The sequence below is a fragment of the Capricornis sumatraensis genome, chromosome X (assembly GCF_032405125.1).
Source record: "Capricornis sumatraensis isolate serow.1 chromosome X, serow.2, whole genome shotgun sequence".
NCBI lineage: Eukaryota > Metazoa > Chordata > Mammalia > Artiodactyla > Bovidae > Capricornis > Capricornis sumatraensis.
In genome coordinates, this window is record NC_091092.1 from 74,959,908 (window position 1) to 74,972,448 (window position 12,541).

Sequence of the window (12,541 nt, forward strand, 5' to 3'; positions counted from 1 at the left end):
GTGTGTGTTAGACAATAATGTGTGTGTGTGTGCGTGCGTGTGTGTGTGTGGCGTTGGGAGGGAGGGGACAAAGAAACAGAAAGAGATCTGAGCGGAGATGAGATGAGGGGAACGCAGTGCAGTAAGAGCAGATGGGCGGACCTAAATTTCTTCTGCTTAAGAGTTTTGCAGAGGTCTAGCCCTGCATCAAGTGCTGTGGCAAGGGGTGGGAGACGAGGAAAGAGGAGGGACTGCACTCTCCACTCCCTCTGAGCGTGCCCAGCCTCGCCAGCCTGACGGATCATCTTCCGCTCCAACACCGCCTGTTCCTCCTCGCCGTGACTCATGCCTATTGTGTGTGGTGCACTCTGGCCTGCAGCCCCACAGGTGGTATCGACTAGGGGAGATTGTTCCCGCCAGGCTAGGCAGTGGAGCGCCGCACAGCGCGTCTTCCCGCCTCTCAGCCGCTGCCCAGCAATTCCGACCCAGCGCCAGCAGGCCTGCTCGGTCGATCTTCGAGCCTAAGATGCGGCGGGGCTGGAAGATGGCTCTGTCCGGGGGGCTACGGTGCTGCCGCCGTGTACTTTCCTGGGTGCCAGTGCTCGTTATCGTCCTCGTCGTGCTCTGGTCCTACTATGCCTACGTCTTTGAACTCTGCCTGGGTAAGTCGAGCTGGCACCTAAGGTGGGGAAATTATGCTTCAGCATAACCGTCTGCCCTACCCTTCACACTGGTGTTCCCTGTGTTCTTAGCCTTCACACTGCGGTTTTCCTTAAGCTCCCTGGAGATCTCTTGATCTCCAACCTATGGCTTCCCATAGTATTTCTTGCACCCTCCCACGAGTGTCCCACCATGTCGCTATCGTCTCCTAGCCAGGGTTTCTTACATTACTTCCTGGCCATACCCACAAGAATTTCCGTTTCCCACCCGCCCCCCCCCCCCCCACTGGCATCCCCTTTTCTCAAACAGGACAACCACTTGTGCCTTGTGCTCTGGTTCTAGGGGCTGTCATCCTACCGAGTTGAGTAAACAACGTACCCTGTGTACTTAAACTGGCCACTTACACTATGAGTCCCGCCAATTCACCCAACTAAGAGCCCCATATTTTCTAATTTCTTCCTACTAGGAACCCCCAAATATTTCCTGTACTCTCTTATTAGCTCTCCCTTATCTAACACTGGGATTCCTCCTTTTCCAGTGATCCTCTCAAGCCAGCTGAAGTGCATTTTCTGCCACTTGGGACCCCACAGTACACCTTGTTCTATCCCACTGTAGTCTCCCCTTTTCCCAAACTAATGCACCTTCCATTCCTCTTTCCCTGTGGGGCTAAACTAAAAGTTCGATTAGTTTCCCTTCCATTCTTCATTTTCTCATCTTCTCTAATGGAATGGGAATCCTACAATACATCCCACCCTTTCTACTCATACAAGAAGCCCTGATTTTGTCACACTGGAGCTCCCCTTAGTCTCCTGCCTGCCTGCTTTGAGGTACATTCACTCCTTCCCATTCATGGCCCCACATTATTTTCTGACACCTCATACTAGTCATCCCGCTTTTTATCACACTATGGTTCTGCTTTGTCCACTGTCTTCTCACACTAGGGTATCCTGTTTACCCTCCCACAAGGGCTTCCCTGGTGGCTCAGACAGTAAAGAATATGCCTGCAATGCAGGAGACTAGTGTTCGATCCCTGGGTGGGAAAGATCCCCTGGAGAAGGGAATAGCTACCCACTCCAATATATTTGCCTGGAGGATCCCATGTACAGAGGAGCCTGGTGGGCTACAGTCCGTGGGGTTGCAAAAAGTCAGACACAACTGAGCGACTAACATTTTCAATTTCAAGGGTTCCTACAATATCCCCTATACACCTTCCAAGGCCATTAGTTTTCTAATGATGATCTCCTCTTGCTATCTTTTCTGAAATATACTCCCCACCTCCTGCAGTCCTCTTCCACTGTTAGCCCCACATTTTGCTATCCTCTTCCTCTGGGGTTTCTTATTATTTTCACTTTCTTTCTTCTAGGATTACACTTGTCCCTTGTCTTCTCAAAATAGGGAAACACCATACTATCCTTCAGGGGTTTCTAATATTTCCTATCCTTACAATGGGAGGCTCATTTCTTGTCCCTTCTCATTAGACCATACTTTTATAAATCTAGGGTCTCCTCTTATACCCAGTCTTATAACACCAGGGAACATTTCATCCCCTCCAGTGTATAAAATAGTTCCCACAGTATATCTCATGCTCTCAAACTCAGAATTCCACAGTATTTACAGATGCAAATCCCAAGACTCTATCCCACTTGGATTACCCCCAGTCTCCTATAGTGTTATCAATTCACAATGGAGTCTTCATAGTATATCCTGTCTCCTCACAAAAAGAACCTCTGCTTTTCTCATGGTGAGTTCTCTCTTTGCCTCTCACATTGAAAAATCCCCATCTCTTCTCAAAGAAGTTCCACTAATCTTGTCACTTCAGTATAGAATCCCACTTCTAACATTCTTAAAATTGTGTCCTATAATGTTCCCTATCCATTCAGTGAGGTCCCAGTATATTTCCAGTCCCCTCACATTAGGGCTCCTCTATTTATCTCTTTGGACATCCCCTCACTTTCAAATCCTTCAAAGACTCCTATATTTCTTTATATCAGATTCTTCTCCTCTTAAAAATTATGGTTGAGGTCCTGCTTTTTCTAACCCTAGGACCTGACTCCACTTATAATTTCTGTTTCTTATGTATTTGACAAAGCAATAGTCTACTCCAGGTAGACTGGGATTAACTAGGGAGACAGAAGATAGCTATATTATAGAAGTTTCTTATAGATTCTGTGCATCAGAGTTTGAATTTTCCTGGTCCATTTCTTAGATTTACTAAGGAAAATACAGAAAGGTTATTGCAAATTCAATTAGTTGCCTTCATAGATACAAATTTAGGCTGTATTTCTTTTTTATCACATTCTGATATGCAGGTGCATTAAATGGGCTGTACAATGGGAAGTTTTTCTATTTCCAGAGCTCACCACTTTGCTCTTTTGAATGATTAATTGAAGGGTTAAAAGTTCAGCTCTGTTATTGTTGCTCCTAGGATCAATGCCATATTGTAAATATATCAGACATATTTTGGAGTTTTTCAGTACTGACCTACATGAGCTTTGCCAAGCAATTATTTTAAAAATTAATAATGGCTAACACTTACATAGTGCTTGATCTGTGCCAGGCAATGTTCTAAGTACTGTAGATATATGAACATTTTAATATATTAACTTATTTAATACTAACACTAAGCATACAAAGCAGATATCATTATTATCTGCAGATAGTAATTACCATTGTGCAGATGTGCAAAATGATATAGAGACCAAATTAATAATTAGCTTTCTACAAGTTCTTATTAAGTTATATAATATTAAAAGCTGAAAAGAAGCTTATTTATTTTGTTTATTTAACATATTTGCAGGGCATTTACTACATTCTAGGCACTGTTTTAAGCTACTACACACACACAAACATACACAGACACACAAACTTAATCCTTATAACAACCTTATGAGGCACACATTATCATTATAACCATTTTGAAGATAATAAAACTGAGGCACAAAGACATTGTTAAACTTGTCTAAAGCATGGAGCTACTAAATGTCCAAGCTTGGGTGGCAACCCAGAAAGTATAGCTCCTCAGTCCATGCTTTAACCTCCACAGTATCTTACTTAACTCCATCTATTTTCAACCAATACAGAGGTCTAAACTTGTGACTCACAGGCCACATGTAGCTTACAGATGTGTTTCATTTGGCCTGCACAGTGCTTTCCTTAACATTTTGCATCAGATACCATTATTTAAAAACTAGGAAGGTAAGATAGCTTTTATTTCCAATTCTGGCTCCACCAATCCATCCTGTCATCCCCCCCCCTTTAATAAGTCTTTTATTTTTTTAATTTAATTTTTAATTGGAGGAAAATTGCTTTACAATGTTGTGATGGTTTCTGCTGTACAAAAATGCAAATCAGCCATAATTATACATATATCATCTCCCTCTTGAGTCTCCCTTCCTTACCCCATCCTACCCCTCTAGATCACTACAGAGCACCAGGCTGGGCTCCCTGTGTCATATAGAAACTTCCCACTAGCTATCTATTTTACACATTATAGTATATGTATATCAGTGCTACTTTCTCCATTCTTCCCACTCTCTCTTTCCACTAATGTGTCCACAAGTCCGTTCTCTATGTCTGCATCTCCATTCCTTCCCTGCAAGTAGGTTCATCAATACCATTTTTCTAGATTCCATATATATGCTTTAATATATGATACTTATTTTTCTGTTTCAGACTTCACTCTGTATAGCAGGATCTAGATTCATCCACCTTACTAGGACTGACTCAAATTCATTCTTATTTATGGCTGAGTAATATTCCACATCCTCACCAAAACTTATTTTCCTTTTAAAATTATAGCCATCAGAGTGGCTATGAAGTAGTATCTTATTGTGATTTTGATTTGCATATCCCTGATGACTAATGAAATAGATTATCTTTTCATGTATTTGTTGGCCATTTGTATATCTTCTTTAAAGAAATATCTATTTAAGTCCTTTGCACATTTTTAACTGGGTTATTTATCTTTTTGTTTTTGAATTATAAGAGTTCCTTATGTATTTTGAATATTCAACCCTTATCAGATAGATGATTTGCAGATACTTTCTCCCATTCCGTGTGTTATCTTTTCACTTCTTTGATAGTATAATTTGATATCTGCTCAGTTGCTCAGTCGTATCTGACTCTGCGACCTCATGGACTGAAGCCCACCAGGCTCCTCTGTCCGTGGCATTGTCCCAGCAAGAATACTGGAGTGGGTTGCCATTTCCTCCTCCAGGGGATCTTCCTGACCCAGGGATCAAACCCACATCTCCAGCGTCTCCTACATTGGCAGGTGGATTCTTTACCACTGAGCTACCTGGGAAGCCTGTCATTTGATACATAAAATCTTTAATTTTGATAAAGTTCAACTTACCTATATTTTTACTTGTTGCCTGCTTTTTGGTATCATATATAGAAGCACCCATTGCTAAATGCAAGGCCATAGAGATTTACCCCTGTATTTTCTTCTAAAAGATTTTTATAATTTTTACCTTTTGTTAAATATGATTAGATCTTTGGTCCATTTTGAGTTAATTTTTGTACATGGAGTGAGGGAGGAATCCAGATTAATTCTTTTGCATGTGGCTATGAAGATGTCCCAGCATCATTTATAGAAGAGACTATTCTTATGCCATTGAATAGCCTTGAAATGATTGTCAAAAACCAGTTGATCATAGAGGTATGGATTTATTTCTGTACTCTTAATTCTGTCCCACTGATTTGTTTGTCAGTTCCTCTGCCAGTACCACACTTGCTTTGATGACCATATCTTTGTTTTAAATTTTGATGTCAAGAGTGTGAGTCCTCCAAATTTCTTTTTTTTTTTTTTTTGGCATTTTATTTTTTTAAATTTATTTATTTTAATTGGAGGCTAATTACTTTACAGTATTGTAGTGGATTTGCCATACATTGACATGAATCAGCCATGGGTGTACCTGTGTTCCCCATCCTGAACCCCCCTCCCACCTCCATCCCCATCACATCCCTCTGGGTCATCCCAGTGCACCAGCCCTGAGCACCCTGTCTCATGCATCAAACCTGGACTGATTCACTATATGATATGTTTCACATATGATAATATACACGTTTCAGTTCTATTTTCTCAAATCATTCCACCGTCGCCTTCTCTCACAGAGTCCAAAAGACTGTTCTATACAACTGTGTCTCTTTTGCTGTGTCGCATATAGGGTTATCATTACCATCTTTCTAAATTCCATGTATCAGTTCAGTTCAGTCACTCAGTCATGTCCGACTCTTCACGACCCCATGAATCACAGCACTCCAGGCCTCCCTGTCCATCACCAACTCCCGGAGTTCACTCAAACTCATGTCCATCGAGTCGGTGATGCCATCCAGTCATCTCATCCTCTGTCGTCCCCTTCTCCTCCAGCCCCCACTCCCTCCCAGCATCAGGGTCTTTTCCAATGAGTCATTTCTTCTGATGAGGTGGCCTAAGTATTGGAGTTTCAGTGTCAGCATCAGTCCTTCCAATGAACACCCAGAACTGATCTACTGGTTGTACTGATGTACTGGTTGGATCTCCTTGCAGTCCAAGGGACTCTCAAGAGTCTTCTCCAACACCACAGTTCAAAAGCATCAATTCTTCGGCACTCAGCTTTCTTCACAGTCCAACTCTCACATCCGTACATGACCACTGGAAAAACCATAGCCTTGACTAGATAGACCTCTGTTGGCAAAGTAATGTCTCTGCTTTTGAATATGCTATCTAGGTTGGTCATAACTTTTCTTCCAAGGAGTAAGCATCTTTTGATTTCATGGCTGCAATCACCATCTGCAGTGATTTTGGAGCCCCCAAAAATAAAGTCTGACACTGTTTCCATTGTTTCCCCATCTATTTCCCATGAAGTGATGGGACCAGAGGCCATGATCTTCGTTTTCTGAATGTTGAGCTTTAAGCCAACTTTTTGCTCTCCTCTTTCACTTTCATCAAGAGGCTTTTTAGGTCCTCTTCACTTTCTGCCATAAGATTGGTGTCATCTGCATATCTGAGGTTATTGATATTTCTCCTGGCATTCTTGATTCCAGCTTGTGCTTCTTCCAGCCCAGTGTTTCTCGTGATGTACTCTGCATAGAAGTTAAATAATCAGGGTGACAATATACAGCCTTGCTGCTGCTGCTGCTAAGTTGCTTCAGTCGGGTCTGACTCTGTGCGATCTCAGAGATGGCAGCCCACCAGGCTCCCGTCCCTGTGATTCTCCAGGCAAGAACACTGGAGTGGGTTGCCATTTGATCTCTGGTTCCTTTGGTGTTTTACTTTCTGGCTTACTTCACTCTGTATAATAGGCTCCAGTTTCATCCACCTCATTAGAACTGATTCAAATGTATTCTTTTTAATGGCTGAGTAATATTGCATTGTGTATATGTAACACAGCTTTCTTATCCATTCATCTGCTGATGGACATCTAGGTTGCTTCCATGTCTTGGCTATTATAAACAGTGCTGTGATGAACATTGGGGTACATGTGTCTCTTTCAATTCTGGTTTCCTCAGTGTGTATGCCCAGCAGTGGGATTGCTGGGTCATATGGAAGTTCTATTTTAATTCTTTTACACATAGTTGACCGATTTTCCCAAAACCACTAATTGAAGAGACTTCTCCATTTTATATTTTGCCTCCTTTGTCAAAGATAAGGTGACCATAGTTGTGTGAACTTATTTTCAGGCTTTCTATCTTATTCCATTGGTCTATATTTCTTTTTTCTGCTGGTATCATACTGTCTTTTTTATTTTAAATTTATTTTTTTAATTGAAGGATAATTGCTGTACAGAATTGTGTTGGTTTCTGTCAAACATCAGCATGAATCAGCCATAGGTATACATATGTCCCCTCCGTCTCGAACTTGCCTCATATCTCCCTCCCCATCCCACCCCTAGGCTGTTGCAGAGCCCTGGTTTGAGTTTCCTGAGTCATACAGCAAATTCCCATTTGCTATCTATTTTACATATGGTAATGTAAGTTTCCATGTTACTCTCTCCGTACATCCCACCCTCTCCTTCCACCCCCTGCCCCACCATGCCTGTAAGTCTGTTGTCTATGTCTGGTTCTCCATTGATGCCTTGCAAATAATTTCATCAGTATCTTCTTTCTAGATTCCATATATATGCATTAGTATACGACATTTGTTTTTCTCTATCTGACATACTTCACTCTGTGTAATAGGCTCTAGGTTCATCCACCTCAAGAACTGACTCAAATACGTTCCTTCTTACGGCTGAGTAACATTCCATTGTATGTAAGTACTTGAACTTCTTTATCCATTCATCTGTCGATGGACTTCTAGGTTGTTTCCATGTTCTAGCTATTCTAAATAGTGCTGCAAGGAACACTGGGGTACATGTGTCTTTTCCCATTTTGATTTCCTCAGGGTATATGCCTAGTAGTGGGATTGCTGGGTCTTATGGTGGTTTTATTCCTAGTTTTTTTTAAGGAGTCTCCATACTGTCTTCCATAGTGGCTGTATCAATTTACATTCCCACCAACAGTGCAAGAGGGTTTCCTTTTTTCCACATCCTCTCCAACATTTATTGATTGTAGACATTTTGATTATGGTCATTCTGACCAATGTGAGGTGATAGCTCAGTGTATTTTTGATTTGCATTTCTCTAATAATTAACAATGTTGAGTATCTTTTCATGTGTTTGTTAGCCACCTGTACGTCTTCTTTGCAGAAATGTCTGTTTAGGTCTTTTCCCCACTTTTGATTCGGTGGTTTGTTTTCCTTCTATTGACTTGTATAGCTGCTTGTATATTTTGGAAATTAATCCTTTGTCAGTTGTTTCATTTCCTATTATTTTCTCTGATTGTGAACATTTTCTTTTCATGTTGTTTATAGTTTCTTTTCCTGTGCAAAAGCTTTTAAGTTTAATTAGGTCCTACTTGTTTATTTTTATTTTTATTTCCATTACTCTAGGGGGTGAATCATAGAGGATCCTACTGTGATTTATGTCTTATTTTGTTCTGTCTATGTTTTCCTCTAGAGTCTTATAGTTTCTGGTCTTACATTTAGGTCTTTAATCCATTTTGAGTTTATCATTGTGTGCGGTGTTAGGAAGTGTTCTAATTTCATTCTTTTACATGTAGCTGTCTAGTTTTGCCAGCACCACTTATTAAAGAGACTATTTTTGCACCATTGTAATATTCTAACCTCCTTTGTTAAAAATAAGGTACCCATAAGTACATGGGTTTATCTCTGGTTTCTCTATCTTGTTCCATTGGTCTATATTTCTGTTTTTGTATTCGTACCATACTCTTGATGACTGTAGTTTTGTAGTATAGTCTGAAGTCAGGAAGGGTGATTACTCCATTTCCATTCTTCTTTCTCAAGATTGCTTTCACTATTCAAGTTTTTTTGTGTTTCCATGCAAATTTTGAAATTATTTATTCTAGATATGTGAAGAACACCATTGGTAGTTTGATAGGAAATGCATTGAATCTATAGATTGCTTTAAATAATATAATCATTTTCATAATATTGATTCTTCCAATCAAAGAACATGTTATGTCTCTCCATCTGTTGTTGTTGTCCTTAATTTCTTTCATCAATATCTTATAGTTTTGTGCATACAGGTCTTTTGTCTATTTTGGTAAAATTATTCCTAAGTATTTTCTTGTTTTTGTTGCAATGGTGAATGGGATTGTTTCTTTAATTTCTCTTTCTGATTTTTCTTTTTTAGTGTATACAAATGCAAAGGATTTCTGTGTATTAATTTTATATCTTGTGACTTTACTATATTCATTGATTAGCACTAGTAATTTTCTGGTGGCATCTTTAGGGGTTTCTATGTAAAGAATCATGTAATCTGCAAATAGTGAAAGTTTTATTTCTTCTTTTGCAACATTGATTCCTTTTATTTCCTTTTCTTTTCTGATTGTCATGGCTAGGACTTCCAAAACCATGGTCAATAATAGTGGTGAGAGTGGGCTCCCTTATTTTGTTCCTGGTTTTTAGAGGAAATGCTTTCTTTTTTTCACCATTGTGAATAATGTTTACTGCGCGTTTTTTATATATGGCCTTTATTATGTTGCGATATGTTCCTTCTATGCTTGCTTTCTGGAGAGTTTTTTTTTCCAATCATAAATGGGTGTTGAATTTTGTCAAAAGCTTCCTTTGCATCTATTGAGTTGATCATATCTTTCAATTTGTTAATCTGGTATATCACACTGATTATTTGTGTATAATAAAGAATGCTTGCACCCCTGGGATAAAGCCCATTTGATCATGATGTATGATCTTTTTAATGTGTTACTAGATTGTATTTGCTAAGATTTTGTTGAGGATTTTTACGTCTGTATTCATCAGTGATTGTTTTTGCTCAGTCATGTCTGACTGTTTATGACCCCATGGACTGCAGCATGCCAGGCATCCCTGTCCTTCAGCATCTCCCAGGGCTTGCTCAAACTCATATCCATTGAGATGGTGATGCCATCCAACCATCACATCCTCTGTCATCCCCTTCTCCTCCTGCCTTCAATCTCTCCCAGCATCTGGGTCTTCTCCAAGAGTCAGATCTTTGCATCAGGTGGCCAGGTCCTGGAGCTTCAGCTTCAGCATCAGTCCTTGCAATGAATATTCAGGACTGATTGGTTTGATCTTGCAGTCCAAGGGACTCTCAAGAGTCTTCTCTAACACCATACTTCAAAAACATCAGTTTTTCAGCACTCAGCCTTCTTTATGGTCCAAATCTCAGATCCATACATGACTAATGAAAAAACCATAGCTTTAAATATATGGACCTTAGTTGACCAAGTAATGTCTCTTCTTATATATGCTATTTATGTTTGTCATAGCTTTTCCATGGAGCAAAAGTCTTTTAATTTCATGGCTGCTGTCAACATCTGCACTGATTTTGGAACTCAAGAAAACAAAGTCTATAACTGTTTCCATTGTTTCCCCTTTATTTGCCATGAAGTGATGGGATTGGATGCCATGATCTTCATTTTTTTTCATGTTGAATTTTAAGCCAGCTTTTTTGCTTTCCTCTTTCACTTTCATCAAGAGGCTCTTTAGTTCCTCTTCACTTTCTGCCATAAAGGCAGTGTCCTCCTTATATCTGAGGTTATTGATATTTCTCCTAGCAGTCCTGATTCCAACTTGTTCTTCATCCAGCCTGGCATTTCACATGATGTACTCTGCATATAAGTTAAATAAGCAGGGTGACAATATACAGCCTTGATGTACTCATTTCCAAATTTGGAACCAGTCCTTTGTGCTATGTTTGGTTCTGTTGCTTCTTGACTTGCAAAAATACAGGTTTTTCAGGAGGTAGGTAAGATGCTCTGGTATTCCCATTTCTTTAAGAATTTTCCACAGTTTATTTTGATCAGAGTCTTTAGCATTGTCAATGAAGTAGAAGTAGATGTTTTTCTGGAATTCTCTTTCTTTTTCTGCGATCCAACGAATATTGGCAATGTGATCTCTGGTTCCTCTACCGTTTCCTAAATCCCACTTGAACATCTGGAAGTTCTTGGTTCACATACTATTGAAGCCTAACTTTGAGAATTTTGAGCATTACCTTGCTAGCGTGTGAAATGAGTGCAACTGTGTGGTAGTTTGAACATTCTTTGGCATTGCTTTTCTTTGAGATTGGAATGAAAACTGATCTTTTCCAGTTCTGGCCCACTGCTGAGTTTTCCAATTTTGTTAGTATATTGAGTGCAATGAGTGCAGCACTTTAACAGCATCATCTTTTAGAATTTGAAATAGCTCAGCTGGAATTCCATCACCTCCACTAGCTTTCATCATAGTGATACTTCCTAAAGCCCACTTGACTTCACACTCTAGGATGTCTGGCTATTGGTGAGTGATCACATCATCATTTTTATATGGGTCATTAACATCTTTTTTGTATAGTTCTTCTTTTTATTCTTTGGGGTTCTCATGTGGATCAGCCAGTAAAGAATCTGCCTGAAATTCTGGAGACCTGGGTTCGATCCCTGGATTGGGAAGATACCCTGGAGAAGGGAAAGGCTACCCACTAGAGTTTCTGGCCTGGAGAATTCCATGGACTGTCTAATTCATGGGATCACAAAGAGTCGGACACGACTTAGCGACTTTCACTTTTTTCTTTGTATTCTTGCCACGTCTTCTTATTATCTTCTGCTTCTGTTAGGTCCATACCACTTGCGTCCTTTATTGTGCCCATCTTTGCATGAAATGTTCCCTTCAGTTCAGTTCAGTTCAGTCACTCAGTCGTGTCTGACTCTTTGCGACCCCATGAATCGCAGCACCCCAGGCCTCCCTGTCCATCACCAACTCCCAGAGTTCACTCAGACTCACGTCCATCGAGTCCGTGATGCCATCCAGCCATCTCATCCTCGGTCGTCCCCTTCTCCTCCTGCCCCCAATCCCTCCCAGCATCAGGGTCTTTTCCAATGAGTCAACTCTTCGCATGAGGTGGCCAAAGTACTGGAGCTTCAGCTTTAGCATCATTCCCTCCAAAGAAATCCCAGGGTTGATCTCCTTCAGAATGGACTGGTTGGATCTCCTTGCAGTCCAAGGGACTCTCAAGAGTCTTCTCCAACACCACAGTTCAAAAGTATCAATTCTTCGGCACTGAGCCTTCTTCACGGTCCAACTCTCACATCCATACATGACTACTGGAAAAACCATAGCCTTGACTAGATGGACCTTAGTTGGCAAAGTAATGTCTCTGCTTTTGAATATACTATCTAGGTTGGTCATAACTTTTCTTCCAAGGTGTAAGCGTCTTTTAATTTCATGGCTGTAGTCATCATCTGCAGTGATTTTGGAGCCCAAAAAAATAAAGTCTGACACTTTTTCTACTTTTTCCCCATCTATTTCTCATGAAGTGATGGGACCGGATGCCATGATCTTCATTTTCTGAATGTTGAGTTTTAAGCCAACTTTTTGCTCTCCTCTTTCACTTTCATCAAGAGGCTT

General features: G+C 40.3%; 1 protein-coding gene across 1 annotated transcript in view; it reads left to right on the forward strand.

Moving 5' to 3' along the window:
* The first annotated feature begins 505 nt into the window (after nucleotides 1-505).
* The window catches only part of ZDHHC15 (zinc finger DHHC-type palmitoyltransferase 15), a 100,914-nt gene continuing 88,878 nt past the window's right edge, over nucleotides 506-12,541 (forward strand). Inside the window, exon 1 of the mRNA XM_068963194.1 lies at nucleotides 506-641. Coding sequence (XP_068819295.1) covers nucleotides 506-641 — 136 coding nt within the window. The remainder of the gene's footprint in view (nucleotides 642-12,541) is intronic.